This window comes from Phycodurus eques, chromosome 3 (assembly GCF_024500275.1).
Source record: "Phycodurus eques isolate BA_2022a chromosome 3, UOR_Pequ_1.1, whole genome shotgun sequence".
NCBI classification, from domain to species: Eukaryota; Metazoa; Chordata; class Actinopteri; order Syngnathiformes; family Syngnathidae; genus Phycodurus; species Phycodurus eques.
The window spans coordinates 6,066,660-6,083,520 of record NC_084527.1 but is presented as its reverse complement, the minus strand read 5'-3'; the positions used below and the strand labels follow the sequence as shown (position 1 = coordinate 6,083,520).

Here is a 16,861-nt window from a genome sequence, read left to right as displayed (position 1 = left end):
GCTGACTTGCGTCCTTATCTCTACCTCCATTACTCTTACTTGGATGCAAGTGTGTCCTTGCTGTGATTCAGCGGAGGTAAAAAGGTGATGAGGTGAAAAGGAGGTCAGTAGATTCTGGTGGCTGGGCCTGAATAACGGTAAATTACCATTTTAGAGGACAGTGGATCGAGGCTTGTGGAAAGAGAACAAAGAGAAGGAGGATGGAAAAAGCTTACATCATCCGCTGGCACCAATTCTCATCATTCTAACTTTATGTGTGTGCACATGCGCAAAACTCGCTCCCCTCCGCCTTACGTGCTCTCCCCTCGCCACATGTGGAAGATGAAAAGGATAGGCGGTGTCGGGTTGAATGTGGGAATGCATTAGCTAAGAGTGTAACAAGTATAAACACAGCCTTGTACACAACTAGCACACAAGCTCGAAACCAATGTTGCTTCAGCTAGGATAGTGGGACGGAGCAAAACACAACTTTAAAGGCCTCTTCTCCACCTTTTTATCATCCACATCTGTTTATAGGTTATCCGCCGCCTCAGGAAGTGCACCAGACTAAAATACTAAAACAAAAAGCATGTTGTGCCAACATACTAACATTTTATTGCAATTCTACAGACTATTACGGAGAAATAGACGAGCGTGCAAAAACAGGATCTCACAGTGGCTTGCTTTAAGAAAAAGAGGACATATCTGCTCCTTCAAAATAAAAAGGGGCATTTGGTTGGCGAAATGGAGATTTGCTGAGACATTTCAACCACAAAGTTTTGGAAGTGACCTTAAAAGCATATTTTCCCAAAATTGTTGGACCTCACAGGTTTTTGATTTTCTAATTTCACTGCAGTGTTGGGATCAAATACATAATTGATTCCCATTTTAATTGTTTGCTGGTTTTACGCTTTTTAAAAGAAAAAAAAACAACACAAAACATTCCACCTAGTTGTTTTATAAAGTTGGAATTGAGCGACGAGCCATTTTGTATCGTTTGTTTCCATTTGAGTAACTATAATGTGTTTGCCACAGCGCATACCAAATGAATGTTGCCAGTCAACAAACGTCTTTGCCGGAGCTGTTGAAGCATGCAAAGAAGAGAGACACTTCCTTCCTCCCCCCCCCCCCCCCCCCCCCCCCTCTCACCAATGAGCTTCAAAGCAAATCATTCCTTTAAAAGTCTCGGTGTGACCTGTAACTGTGGTTAGGACAGTCTGACTGAAATTGCTGAAATGTTCCACTGTTTCCTGTTATCTGTCTCGCGTCTGTTAAAACAGATGACTCAGTCTTCTTTTATCCATATCAAATGTTTAGCTCCTTTAGTAAACCACCAAGACAATTCGGGCTTTTCAGAACAAGACCGGTATGGTGATGACGATGACGATGATAATGATAATGATGAGGATGATGCAGATTTTCAAAGAGTCTTTAAATGCACGGACTTTTCAACAGACGACATTAAATCCTGCCTCACAGATTTGTCAGTTAGCTAAAGAGCAAGCAACCAGCGTGGTGTCAAAGTAAACCTGCATTATAAGAGAACAATGCTTGACTAACACTCACGTGCTATTCCTTTTCGGATAGGACACGTGACGAGCACGTGGCGCTCGTGCTTCTCAAATCTGAGATGCCATGACGGCAACAATGCAAAATACCTTCCCCGTTTTTTCACTCGATAAAGACAATTAAAAAGAGACGTGGTTGGCACAAGACTTGATTGCACTTGAGGAGATCACAGTTATACACATTTAAACGTATTAAAACACACTTTTTTAAAGTATTTATGCCTCCCATTTCTTGACAGTGAGAAGAGGCGCTACCGACGGGCAAACTACAATATGACTTTGAGGAAACAAAAAGAAAGGACTATTCTCCAATTAAGAGGCAAAGTGTGCTTTCTGCAAGCTGTTTTGACTCCTATTTGATGTTTACTGTAAAACGGACACATAAAAGATATGAGAATAAAACCAAACCATCCAGGTACAATAATTTATATTATTCCAACATCCTTAATGATCAGTCAAATCACACAAAAAAAACAGTCATTTCGTGGGAAACCTTCTCACTATGAAACACTCCAAAGAGCAATGACACCAGAAGAATGGAGAGGGGTTGTTGATTAATACGACGTGCGTTTGGGGTGTTCAACTGTTTCTCTCAGGCTCCTACTCATTTATTCCATCATCTCACCCCAACACAACCTCAGGTTGTTGTCAATTAGACAGAGATCTCAGACAAAGACTGACCCATCCACTTAAGATCTTTCTTTCACGAGAAGCATCATTTCTCTGGTGGCCTGTATTTCTTTTCAGCGTTTACTAAAGCAAATTGTTCTCTCCTTTCCTGGTTTGTCCAGATCCGATGGGAGAAGAACATCACATTAGGAGAACCTCCGGGGTTTCTCCACTCTTGGTGGTGGTAAGTTGTTGTCTTTCATAACTCAAGTCACATTGTTTGCCTAGATATTATCTACTGAAGTCGTACCGTACCTGTCATGTGAATAAAGTTTGAAATACCAAAGACCTTTCCACAACCTCATGGGTCAACTACTCACCCATGATTGATCTTTTACAAGAAACAGCTATGCAATATTAGTATATTACATATTATATATCATCAGATGGATGTGTGGTTCCCAAAAGAAGCTGTCATGTAATGTGTTGTGTGTTGTAGCGTTTTCTGGGACCTGTACTGCGCAGCCCCAGAGAGAAGAGACACATGTGAGCACTCCAGTGAGGCCAAGGCCTTCCATGACTATGTGAGTCGACGGTCATGGAGCATTGCTTTTGCTCTCTCGTCGTGTATTTGCTACAGATGAACAGATTCCACGTTTTCTGGAAGAAGAAAAAAAAAACTCCGATCAGGATATAATGTCGTTATCGGCGTGAATGCATTGTCATCCTACGATGTATACGACACTCTTTCGAACGGGGCACAAACTATTTAGCAGAAACAGTCTGTTTAACTTTCCACAGCAGTGTTATCTTTTTGTGAGAAAATATATGCGTGTGATCAAAGGCTGAAGAGAAGTGCATAAATTGGTAATAGCAGGAGCTCCATTGGGACACTGGAGCCCATGATTCCCAAAGGTGCTTGAAATTGTTGAAAATGTTTGAGAAATGCTTGAATTTGGGACAGTGCAGGAGAGACTATTACTAATTTCTTGTTTCTTTCACATCTGAAGAATATTAATAGCTAGATGGAGACTGAAAATTAGCCTAAATTATTCATACTCTGGCCAAATTTCGAGTTGAAGTGAAGTTTTTAGTTTTTAAATGGACATCGTTTGGTTGTAAATAGCACAAGAAATCGTCAAAACGCTGTAAAACGGTTCGTAACATTCACCATTTTCTTTGCTTTTTGTTTTATGCCATGTCATGTTTTCCCGGTGTCCTTTTTTCATTTATGTCTTCCCTTGTTAGCGTTTCACTTCCAAGTGAGCACTGTTCCTTTTGTCTACCGATCAGCTCCCTCCAGCCACTCGTGTCTTGTCCAGGTGTGCCTCGTTGTCTCATCAGTTTGTTTGTTTTTAGTTCCCTGCTTTCTTTCATTCACTTTGAGTTAATAAACAAAAAGTAGAATAGAAACGTGTTGTAGTACTTGGCTGCAACCGGCAGAGGCACCGTTTAGTCTGTCAAATCTGTCGCAGTCATTTTTTCATAAAGAAAAAAAAAATAATTGATTTACTGCTGCTGGTTAGCCGAAAGGCCATGTTACCTACCCCTAAAACTGTGAAAACGTTTTTTGCTGTGTTTTCTAGTGTGCTTTGACTTGCTGCATTGTTTCATTTTTTATCCAGTTTGGGGAATAAAGGAAGAACTGAGAGAGTTAAGAAAATCATTCTGAGTAATGCCCGGATCAGACGACAAGACAAATTTGGTCTTTCACGATTGCGCTATGTCGGACGACTGCCATAAAATCTTACCGTAACTCGGCCAGACAGTGGAAAAACTACACGACATATTCCGATACCACCTTTTACGATCTCTGGGCTTTATCTTGTCAAATCAAACACTGTCGGAGAGGCGGAAGCAGAAAACGTGTCACCGGTCAACTCGACCGGATACACCCGTTACCACGGTGACGACAACAACAATGCCTCACGCCAATGTATTGCGTGGCGGAGAAAAAAAATAAAATAAAAATGAGGAAATACGTGTGTTGGTCGTCACCGGTGCTCAGGAGAGGACATTCATCGAGGATTGCTTGAGGTATGTTCACATACCTTTAATACGATACGGCTCACAAGCAGGCAACAAAACGTTATGTACGACAAAATTATGTCGGGCCCAATCTGGGAAATCGCCCGCGATAGCTAATCGGGCCAATATCAGGGCTAAAATCCTGTAGTCTGATCTAGGCATAAGAGGACACACTGAACCTTTTTTTTTTCTTTTGCTTTTGCCTGAGGAAAGTTCTAGAAAGAAAAGTGCATTGATGGTGTTCAGTCCCCTTTTCTTCCACTGTATCCTCCGGTCTGACTCATCACATTTGCCTGGATTGGGCTTTATTGAGATGTATAGTGGGAAGTGCACAGGTCAGGACTTTCTGCCTACCCCAGCAGGATCCTCCTACTCTCCACATCTCCTTTTCTGCCTTATCCCTCCTTCTTTTACTCTCGCCATCCTGCAGAGCTGCAGCGGTGCTCTCGACTCGTGCGATGACGCGCGTGTGCGCGCCTGCGTGCATGCGTGTGCGCGGGCAGGTGATGCCGCTGATGATCGGGGTGATGAATAGTCACTCCAAGGACGAGGCAGCTATGTGATGATGTCATCGTACGGCCGCAGGGATGGGAGCTGGAGGGCAGTGTGACCTCCGTTCTCAGGGACAGGAAAGAAAGAAAGAAAGAAAGAAAGAAAGAATGGAGGAAAGATGAATAGAAATTAGAAAGAGAGCTGAAACATGAATATATAAATAGGTTTTTAATAGGTTGAAAAGCATGTTATACAACAATTAAATCAATCCTAAAAAAATACAATAGGATATTGCGTCTGCTCCTGTGATTAGAAACAATTCAAGAATCACACAGGATCTATCGTAACGAGTTCGTTTTTACATTTGCTGCAGGGATGTAATCAGAGAAGTACAATTAGACCATATGTAATTAGACTGAGGTCAGTTTCAATCAACGCCTTCAATTCCACAGTGGCAACTGAGATCCAATCACGAGTACAACTCAGATACTGTATCTGTTCCTCAATTAGAACCAAATAAAAGACGATTGCAGTAAATGTTTTTCAAAAACAAAAAACAATGTAGCTACTTTTTTTTTTTTTTTGCTGGTGTCTCAACCGTAGTTTCTTCACTTTGACACTGATGGAGATTTTAATCAGAGCTTGTGAATGTAATTACCTGCAGGTAGCTAATTAGCAAGTGAAGTCCTAATTAATACCGGTGTAAATTTCTGGCGCTTATGCTTTTTGTCTTTTAGTTCTTTTGTAGGGCTAATTGTCGGCATTTTGTACAAACAAAATATTGTCTGCTTTCAATTTCAGTGTTTGGAAATCAAATGGCTGTGGTTGTTTAGTATATACTGCAGTAGTGAAGAAGGCGTTCCTTCCAGGGAAAAATGGACCATTGAAAGCGAGTGAAGTGAGATGCAACATTATCGATTTTGAACTTCAGCGAATGCGACTCGGGCATCAGATTTGCCGTTTGGAGTTCTGTTAAGTGCTTTGTAAATTGTGTTCTCAAAAGTAAATGAATGGGTTCCATTTGTGAGAGTCCATGATGTCATAAAAACAAAGTTATTTTGAAATGCTTTATCCAGACGTGAGCTAATTTAAGAAGTCAGTCTTAGTGTTGATACTTTAAATGTTGGAAATAATTTTGTAGAGGTAATGACTGACACAGTCTATGATGTATTTTAATCTAGGTCTGCTAGTGTTGTGCATTTTAAGGAAATGCAAAAAAAAATTAAAAAAAATAAAACGATGTGGCAGTTTTATCAGAATATCTGTCATTTATTGCAGCGCAACAATTATTCGCACAATATTGCATTGTCTCCAAATGTTCTGAAAGTGTGTGCTTGCCTCACTGTACGTGGCACTACTATAGTTTACAATCTGTAAAATCAGTTAATTGCCTTCGGAATAGACAGGCAGTCCAACACGGTGAAGAAAACTAGTGTTAGCAGGTTCCGCTGGGATGGAAAAATGAACGCGATACCCGACTACTGAATGGAGGAGATTATCAGCGTCTGACACTTGTACTGGTTGTGTGTGCAACCCCTGATAAGAACATGCTTATTAACGAAAACAAGTTGTTGGTTGAAAAGGTTTCCCCAGGAAACAAACAAACAAACAAAAATGCTTCAAAAGAGACTAGTATGTCTTTTGAGTGTGCAAAGAAATTACATTTTGCCAATGGTCTAAACAGGGTCAAACTTTTGTCACAGTCCAAATTGTGGTTATGGTTTTCTTTAAAGGGCTTTTACAACTCTGAAACCGTATAAATATATATCATCATTTTATTACTTAGGCACAACATATTGATGGATAACTAGTTTTGAAATTAGAAGTCAAGGAAAATTGTGGAGTTTTTCTTCAACCTTTGGTCAGTTTATTTAAAAAAGAAAATCGTTTTAGTAACAAAAAGATGCTTGCAATATCTTAACGTTGGAGGGTGAAAGTCAAGACATTTTGCAATTTTGGAGCAGATTTGAGCAAGTAGAGGCATATGATTTGCTTTAGGGGGCCACAAGAAGCATGTGGCCAGCTGGATTGGGGCCCCGAACCCATAATGTGTACGGGTCCAGTCGTCCCTCCTTTCTAATTGTCCGACATACTTTTTGTCAGAGGAATTTATTTGCTCAGTTTGTCACCCGATGAAAGGTTTCCTTGACCCAGAACCTTCCTCGTATAATTTATTACTCCCTCATGTAAATTAAGTTAGGCTTGTTATTTTCTTTTGACTTGTGTTGTGTTTGAAGGACCCTGTCCCAGTTCCATGTCCTTTGCGTTTGTGTGTCGTTTCATTGCCTCGTTCTTGTCAGAACTCATTCTGCTGCTTGCCACAGTTAGTGCTCACCACATTGCGGTCATACAAGCAAGCACAATTGTTTTGTTTTTTGTTTTTGTACATCGGGTCAGTCAGCTGTTTTTAGTGAATAAACAGCTGTTCTGCACCATTGATTGTCTTGCAGCAGAACCCCTAAAAGAAAAAAAAAAAAAAGAAAAGCCCCATAGAAAATTCTGCTATTTTCAATTATTCATGTTATACACCAGGACAGGTCAGACTCACATTTGTGTTGCTGTTTTGAGTGGCTGAAATTCTTTGGAAATGTAAAACATAATGGTCGGAATCCCATAATATTTACTGAGAACATGCATGCTAGTCAGTGGATAAGCCATTGAAAGAATATATTTTGTTGCATTACTAGATTACTAATATTATTATTATTGCAGTTGTGCAATAATCATACTCATTCTATGTATTATATGGGATATGAAATTTAGTTGGTTTTTTTTTTTTTGGTCACAATAGCTGTAAGAAAAAAATCTACAGCCTGTTTGAGGGCATATCACAAAATTCAGACCTTGAACTTCGACCTGTGAGTGTGTTTGTTGTGTTGTGCGAATTAACCAGAAAGGACACAGAGACCCTGTTGTCTCAAAGCATTGTGGGTAACAAGCTGCTTGCAACCAGTTGTGAACTAAGAGGGGGTGGGGGGGATGCGGAGACCCCCAGTCTGTTTCCAAGGAAACAGAGCCATCTCTCCTCTTCTCTCCATCCTCCAGTGTTCCTTGGCACTGTTGAGAAAGAGGAGGAGGAGGAGGAGGGAGATGTGCAGGTGACTCACTGTAGCATCATCGCCATGGCGATGAGGAGCAGTGAGCTGAGTGAGGAGGGAGCGATGGTGGGGGATTAAAAAAATAAAATAAATAAAATAAAAGCATGGAAAACTCCATAGTTGGAGCTGGGGTGGAATTGGTTTTCACAATCTCCTTTGCTACGGCAAAACAAGTGCTGTTCGCTTCCTTGTTCAGTGCTTTATTTGGCCCTTCTCACACATACCTATTAGTAGACTTCGCTTCTTTTATTACCACTTCCTTTTCTCCCTCCCGTTGCCTTTAGTCTCAACTAGCCTTCTCGTCTCCCAGCGGCACCGTTTCGGATTGAGTCATATCACCGTGCGTGTTTGGTCATGTACGCAGGTGGGTGGGTGTGTTTTTGTGATTGCTGACATATGCACGCCTTGCGCCCCCCCCGCAACTGACATGAGGGCATGCTACAGGGTGGAGGGGGGAGGTTAAGTGAGGGCAGAGGAAGACAAGAAGCTGTAAGAATGAGAACAAGCTAGTCGGGTCAGGGAGGCACAGGATTTATCAACCAAGAGTTCAAGGTGAAAAGTTCCCATTGAAAACATTCAACATCAAAGGAGTACATTTTAGCAGGCAATAAGAAATGAATTATTTTCTCTAGCCTTCCTGTTTGGAGTTTGCATGTTCTGGACACTCTTCCCACATTCTAAAAACACGAATGTTGTGGAAGACTGTCATTCTATTATCTTTCATTATGATGCAATACAGTTCTGCATCACTGCAAACTACAACCACAATAATGAACAAAGTTAAATGAATGCCTCTTGCATCATTATGTTTGTAAAGGACTGCTTTGAATCAGCTCGGCTTAGATTGTGCAGGTCTACCTAATGCAGGTTTATGTTTATACTGTAAAAAAAAAAAAAGCAATACAATGTGTACAGTTGGCGCTGCTGAGCAGTATCTTCAAAACCCTCAAAACGTTTACATTTCCATGTTTTCATTGACAGCTCAGTTGTTAAACAGCATCCAATCACGTCCCTGTTTTGTGCTACCCACTCTTACACAAAAAGTAGGGTAAATATTGAAATGGAGCTCAGGTTGATCGAGCAACTCCTCCAAGACTTTTGTGTACATGAAAAAGATTAGAGATTGGAATGTTAAAGAAGTGTCAGGCCTACTGAGAGCTGCGGGAATGCTGTCACAATCAAACTGGTTTTTTGTTGTTGTTTTTTTGCTCGCTAGCAGAAGTCAGTCCAAACCGACAGCCGCTCAGGCCACGTCTCACGTTTGGTGTGAGGTAGACCGCTGGTCTAACTCCATTTTGTTCAGTTTGTTAGGGGCACAAGCAGACATTCATAAATATGTCAAATATAATGTATTTTTTATTTAAAACATGTATTATCATGATCATTCCACACAGTTTGCGGCACAGTTTGATCGATCAGGGGCGGAGATACAGTAGATACGAGAGGTCTGCGGACGTACTGTATCGAAGTCACCAGCAGTTATGACCAGCTCACTCTGTATTTAATAAGGGGACCTACTCACATTGTCTGTTGCCACACCGGTCAAGAGCAGTGACAAATTGAGGCCTTTGTATTTTTTTTTATACTTATAAGAAATGCTAAGAAAGCTAAGAAGAAAAAATGCGACCTTAGAAACTGAAATGTGTGTTTCCATGCCTTACTGAGAATATTTTTAGACGAGAAAATACAATTTGCTGCTCAATGTCAATTTAAGAACTAAACAGTTGATTGTCCAAAAGAAAGAAAAACAATCGTTCATGCAAAAATACAATCCGAATACGTGATTATTCGATACAACTTTGAGTAGGCTACTCGAATACTAAAGTATTCATTAGCTGCAGCCCTAATCGAGGTCACTGACCGGGAATCAAACCTGTGCCGTCTGCACGAAAGACAGCAACAGTTGACACTACGCCACCCTACTGTTATAACTACAATGTAGCTTAATGGCAGCGTCTAAGCATACAACACACAATGACGCAGCACCCTTTTCATCCCAAACTGTGGCTGTAATCTTCCTCGTCTCCGCTCTGTTGCATCTCCGTCCCCCCCCCCCCCCCCCCACCATCCCCCCGCCCCCCTTATCTCCCCCCCCCAGCGTGGTGAAACCAAGTGAGATAGAGACTTGTGCTGAAGTGTGACTCTCCAGCACCAACCTGGCTAACATTTACAGCCCATTGCGTGTATCTGACAGCGCATCAGCCCGCAGCACCGCCTCACATCTCACGCGGGCCGTCACTGGCCAGAGATGTTTACAAGGGTCGATAATGACATCAGTGATAAACAAGAAGTACCCAAACTGAGTAGCTGATAGCGTCCTACCTGTAATCGCCCCGTCAGGTCGAGTCAGGTAGATTATGATTGTGCTGCCATTACGGCTGATTATCAGCCGTAATGGGGATCATCATTTTCGACTGAAAGTGCTAAAAACTTCAACAAAAAAAAATCAAGAGACACAATTGCCAAGGCCAGAGATATTTGGTTCTCTGAAATCAATTGAAGTCTCATCTCTTCTGCTTTTCTTTCCATCTTGAAATCTGTATAAGAACTGTTTAATTATAATTTAATAAAATAATTAGCTATAAATTCATTATATGCGACCAAATTCAATGCTAAGGATGAATGTTTCCTGTTTAGCTGTTAGGTTGACCAACAAAATTCAAAGATGTGGGATTACTTTATTCCCCATTCACAGTAAAAAGACAAATGCCGAGAAGTGAAGGGTCTCTAAATCATGAAATTATACATTATTAGGCTTTTTGACAAAATGTTCCTACAATTTCCGGTATTAGTAATAGACATTGGGACCTATATTTATTTAAATTTCCAAGTGTTGCCAGGGCAATTGATGTAGGACTGTATTCATTCTTGTTGTAAATTTTGTTGGGTGTGTAGTTGTAAATTACCATCATTTTTCATTGGTATACAACGCTTAATAGAATAAATTGAACACTTAAATTACACATCCTAATTTAATAGTGGAATTAGCTGGGAACAAAACAGCGCTCAATGGAAACCCAAATAATTAAATCACTGACAACTGGATTCAGAATCACTTTCAAATCAAAGTGCAAAAATTGGATCACAGGCTGATCCGACTTTTGCGAATATCCACAAGACAACTCATAATTTGTGGAAGTGTGCCTTATCCAGTTGCTCCATTGGATTCAGATCGGAGTAACGAGCGGGCCAGCCAATAGCATCAAAGCCTTCGTCATCCAGGAACCGCTGACACGCTCGGGCCACACGGGGCCCGCCTTGGTCACTCACGTCTCAAGTGTTGACATGTTCCCTTTTCATTTTTTCAATTTATAACAGACTGAGAAGGTAAAATGGTACCAATATGTAAAACTCAAAATAGATTATTTTTTTCTTGTTTTGTTTATTATTGTTATTGCCTGGAGCATCTGGCTTGTGTTGCTTACGTGTGGGGGGGGGCAAGTTTGAGTGCCAGAGGGCAGGGATTTTGGAGCATGTTGAAGTAGTTCTCGTCACCACAGGACACTGACATACCGTATATATGCAATTAATCTGCAATGCATTCATCATCCCCTATTCTGTGTGTGTGTGCATACATGCATGCGCGTGTGCCAAACTTGTAGCATCTCCTCTTTCCATCCTACTCCCTCTCATCGCTCAGGAAGTGGACTAATGGCATTTTAGAGGACGGTGGGAGCGGGAAAGAGGCAGGGGGGATGGAGTTCCTTCCTGAGTGGTGTGTTGTTTGAAGATCTCTTCTATTGCAGCCTTCAAACTAAACCTTCTACACCAGGGGCTTTATATGCACAAAGTACGCCGGAGCACAATTTCTCTTTTCGTGCAAGCGCAAAGCTCACTGGCATGTTTGCCCAAGCGGCGGACCGGCCTGCGCCAAACGAACAATCGCTGGAGGGAATATATTTAAGTCTTCAGTGGTTTTCATCAGTTCATTCCGTATTTAATAAGGGTACGCACAAACGTTCAATTCTCCAGTCATGCACAGATCGCTGAGTCCTCTTCTGTATACGGAGATGTCGCCATGCGTGACTATTTGTGCCGGTTTTAAATGGGTGCAAAGAACCCGCTTCGATTGGACTGGATTTATGTCCGCTGCGGTGACACCCACACCGGTGCAAACGACTCGTTTTAAAAAAAACGAAATGACCAAAACCGGGTCTAGCCTGCCTCCTCGCAGAGTTTGTCCAAGCGCAGTGCTGGACTAATCCCGAAAATACAACTCGCAGTGTTTTTCTTGGAGGTATTCCATTTTTTTCATGAGTAATACTATGGCAAATGATAGACACGTGACTGAATGGAGATGATGTTTTCCAGCCTTTTTTTTTCTGAAGGCATTGGTTCAGAACATATCCCTAACCCTACATGCAAGGGTGTAACTTTGGGTTAAATGTTGGTGGGTGTTAGGATCTCTGTACTGTCAAGCAAAATTTGTCAGCCTATTGTGGGGGGGGGGTTGGAAAAATCAATGTGCACTTTGATAAAAACGCAAAGCTAATTTAGCTCTTTTTGACATTCTTATTCTACTGACTTTAGATATTGGGGGCCATCACCAATTACAATACAAATATAAGCACAAAATACTGTATCGCTCCAAACTGCAGATTACTGTTGATTGCAAAATATTACAATACAAATAAACACAACTGTATTGCCTCAAGTCATATACATATATAAGTCATACATTTGCGCCTCGGTGATGTTCTCTCTACTAGGTCCAACTTCTCTTGATATACAAGGCAAACTGCTAAATGCTTCTGCCTCTCAAAAAAAAAAAAAAAAAAAGACATTAATGTAGCTGCTGAATGTGGATGAACTCGGTTTAGTAGGGTCACCCTCAATTAGCCGCCATCTTAACTCATTTTATTTGGTGTTTAATCAATTAAGCCGATTAACATTTTTATTCTGACAGGAATAATGCTTAGTTACTAATTTATCATATCACCACTTTCCACCATGTACCAGCAGCTATTTCTTATCAAGCAGGTGAATTAATCAAATTAAACTTCAAATGCTGCCATGGTATGCTTTGCAATATACAAATACAAGCTATTATTTGTATTATTATTATGAATGCTCTCCTGCTTCCAAACGGGAAAAGGAGTACTGTATGTGTCTAACCCTAACCCACTAACCGTAACACACCCCAATCCTAAACTGAACCCATCGTAGACCCCAACCCTAACCCTACACCTAAACATAACAAACTTCTTTGTTTCTATTTTGTACAAATGGGATACATTCAGTATTTGGAACGGTCATCTCATTACATTGCGTGGCCAGCCCTTCCCGCGATGCAGGAGCCAATCATGCTGCAACAGGGCGTGTCCTGCCTAGAACACGAGTGGAATTCCTAATAACGCATAAAGATATTCACTGTGGTCAGTTGAAATAAATTTGGTGTGGCCTTGCATCGTGAAAATTCATTTTGGTTGCTGCTGTTTACAATTTCTGCTGATTTTATATATTTTATATTCAAAATAAAACTTTTGTGATCATTTCAGTCACTACAAAACGTGAAGCGTGTAAAGGTTTCATACCATTTTATCTTTCGTCCTGATCACGTTTCCACTGTATTGTACATCTCTGGACTCAATACGTCAACTTAAGCTTCATGTATGTTACAACTAGTGCTAAAATATTTCATATTAACACAAATCTATGCCAATCATACCGTGCATATGTACACATTAACTTTTTTTTTTTCCATTTAACAGTACTATACTAAAGTTTGAGGGGAAAAAAGACTACACCACTTTTTCAGTTTGCCTTTCTCTGACAAATAACTGATTATGAAGCTGTCTTGATGTCTTTTGACATACTGTAGAAGCAATAAAACCAAGTTGCTGTTGTTTTACAATAGTTATTAATAAGAGTCGTCTGCAAGAGTAACAAAGTGTGGCGGAGAACGCGAGGAGGGAAAAGGTGAAAACGGAGACAGGGAGAGAGAGAGAGATGAGAGCAGAATGTTTGACATTCCACACACGCAGTGTCTCTCATAGTGTTGCTCAGTCTCTAAAGCAGAATGGAAATGATTCTGCATTTTCTCTTGCACACACGCACACACGCAGACACACACACACACAAACGTGTTACGCATACATATTAGTGAAGTACACGAGTGGTAAACATATAGTGTGTTATCTCATTAGGTATTACTGGGACATAACAGTGATGGGATTAGCGTAGTGTGAATGTAGTGTGCTGCCTGATTAGTTTATACTGTATTGCTCTGTTGTGTAATTGCACTACCTTGAAACGTCTCCCATTCCCTCTAACAAATGTTTAAATTCTCCACAGGAAGGCACAGGATCAGCTTCACCTCAAGTGGTTTCAATCGACTGCCAAGTTTGTTTCTAAATGTCCACAAGATTGTTTGTGCCACACAATGCAATTCCAATCAGGAGACAAGACTATCACACAGCTTTCTCCTCTACAATCATTCTTTAGAGCTGTAAAACAACAGTTGCTCAAAAGTAGGATGGCCATATTTCAGTAGAATATAGAAAATTGTTGTACACTGTCAGATAAGAAAAGTATACAATTATACATTTAGGGGTTCATTGGATTGTCACTGGAGGGATACCTTCAAGAATACTGCTTTTGTACCCTCAACATTGGACAAATGGAAAGACACTTGGTACTGATGGCATACCTGAGGAGTTATGGAAACACATAGGAGAGGTGGCTGTGGAGTTTTTAACCAGGCTGTTCAACAGAATTCTAGCAGGTGAGAAGATGCCTGAAGAATGGAGGAAAAGTGTACTAGAGGCCATTTTTAAGAACAAGGGTGATGTGCAAAGTTGTTGGAACTTTAGAGGAATGAAGTCGATAAGCCACACAATGAAGCTATGGGAAAAAGACGTGGAGGCAAGACTCAGGACAGAAGTGAATATTTGTGAGCGGCAATATGGTTTCATGGCTAGGAAGAGTACCACAGATGCATTATTTGCCTTGACGGTGTTGATGGAGAAGTACAAAGAAGGTCACAAGGCGCTACATTGTGTCGTTGTAGATCTCGAGAAAGCCAATGACTGGGAAAGAACTCTGGTACTGCATGAGGACGTTATAAGTGGCAGAGAAGTATATTAGAATAGTACAAGACATGTATGAGAGCAGCAGCACAGTGGCGAGGTGCATCTGGGATCAACTCTGAACCCCTTCCTTTTTGCAATAGTGATGACATATTAGATTAAACTGGAATCCCCATGGACCATGATGTTCGCAGATGATTTATGATCTGCAGTGAAAGTAGGGAACAGGTGGAGGAGCATTTACAAAGCTGAAGGCATGCGCTGAAAAGGAGAGGACAGAAGATTATCCAAAGTAAGACAATATATGTGCATGAGAGAGGTGGAGGCGGAAGAGTGAGGCTGCAGGGGGAAGAGATAGTGACGGTCATCCATCCATCCATCCATCCATCCATCCATCCATCCGTTTTCTACCGCTTATCCGAGGTCGGGTAGCAGGGTCAGTAGCTTTAGCAGGGGCGCCAGACTTCCCTCTCCCCAGCCACTTTATCCAGCTCTTTATCATAGTCTCTCCAGCTTTGTTCTGGGTCGTCCCCGGGGTCTCCTCTCGGTGGTACGTGCCCGGAACACCTCACCGGGGAGGCGTCCGGGAGGCATCCCGAATCAGATGCCCCAGCCACCTCATCTGGCTCCTCTCAATGCGGAGGAGCAGGGGCTCTACTCTGAGCCCCTCCCGGATGACCGCGCTTCTCACCCTATCTCTAAGGGGGACCCCGGATACCCTGCGGAGGAAACTCATTTCAGCCGCTTGTATCCGGGATCTCGTTCTTTCAGTCACGACCAGCAGCTCATGACCATAGGTGAGGGTAGGAACTTAGATCGACCGGTAAATTGAGAGCTTTGCTTTTCGGTTTAGCTCCTTCTTTACCACAGCGGACCGATACAAAGTCTGCATCACTGCACCGATCCGCCTGTCGATCTCCCATTCCATTCTTCCCTCACTCGTGAACAAGACCCCAAGATACTCCTCCACTTGGGGCAGGATCTCACCCCCGACCCGGAGAGGGCACGCCACCCTTTTCCGACTGAGGACCATGGTCTCAGATTTGGAGGTGCTGATTCTCATCCCAGCCGCTTCACACTCGGCTGCGAACCGCTGCAGTGAGAATTGGAGATCACGACTTGATGAAGCCAAATGAACCACACAATCTGCAAAAAGCAGAGATGCAATTCTGAGAACACCAAACCGGACCCCCTCTACGCCTCGGCCGTGTCTAGAAATTCTGTCCATAAAAGTTATGAAAAAGAATCTGTGACAGAGGGCGACAGTCAAGGACTTTAAAATACTTGGGGTCAACAGTCCAGAGCAAAGGTGAGTGTGGTAAGCAGGTGAAACAGGTTCATGCAGGTTGGAATGGATGGAAAAGCCTCTGTTAGGATAAAGGAGAAGGTTTATAAGACAGTGGTGAGTGCGGCCAGCCATGATGTATGGCTGAGAGATGGTGGCAGTGAAGAGACAACAAGAAGCAGAGCTGGAGGTGGCAGAAATGAAGATGTGGAGGTTCTCTTTGGGAGCGACCAAAAGGTTGATAGAGGTAGTGAGAGAAGACAAGAGGGCAGTTGGTGTTAGCGAGGAGGATGCAGGAGATAGGAATCAATGGAAAAGGATGACGCGCTGTGGCGACCCCTAACCGGACAAGCCGGAAGGAAAAGAAGAAGCACCCTAGACACCTGACGTTTACACTTTTATCTGTTTCTTTTGGTCCTGTGAAATGTACAAAAGTAAATATTGATTTGGATCCTCTTTCTGGCAGTGTATGTTGTCTTGAGCGCATCTGGTAAGACGTAGTTTGGCTTTGTAATAACTAATTGCGAGTGAGTGAAAGTGAAAGAATATTAGTAGTAGCCGAGATTTCCCTGAGGCTGCTCTGAATTAGGTTGGCAAATATTTCGGAGGTTGATTGTTCCACTAAAAAGTTACTTCAGTCCTGCTTTTTTTATGGCTGCGCAACAAAAGCTACTTTTTAATGGCCAATAAAGAAAAGTACGATGTGATCACTTGAGAAGACTGTTGAAGGAAACTGAGCCTCAGTAACAATGCAATAATTGTCTGGTTTTATAA

The 16,861-nt window shown here is 41.9% G+C and overlaps 1 protein-coding gene across 2 annotated transcripts in view; it reads left to right on the top strand.

Moving 5' to 3' along the window:
* The window catches only part of LOC133399845 (single-stranded DNA-binding protein 2), a 48,556-nt gene that overhangs the window by 23,540 nt on the left and 8,155 nt on the right, over positions 1-16,861 (top strand). The window contains exons 3-4 of one of the 2 annotated variants that reach the window (XM_061671780.1): positions 2,339-2,400; positions 2,656-2,740. The exons of the other annotated variant lie outside the window; for it this stretch is intronic. Of the exons in view, the coding sequence (XP_061527764.1) occupies positions 2,339-2,400; positions 2,656-2,740 (147 nt within the window). The remainder of the gene's footprint in view (positions 1-2,338; positions 2,401-2,655; positions 2,741-16,861) is intronic. 2 annotated transcript variants of the gene reach the window in all.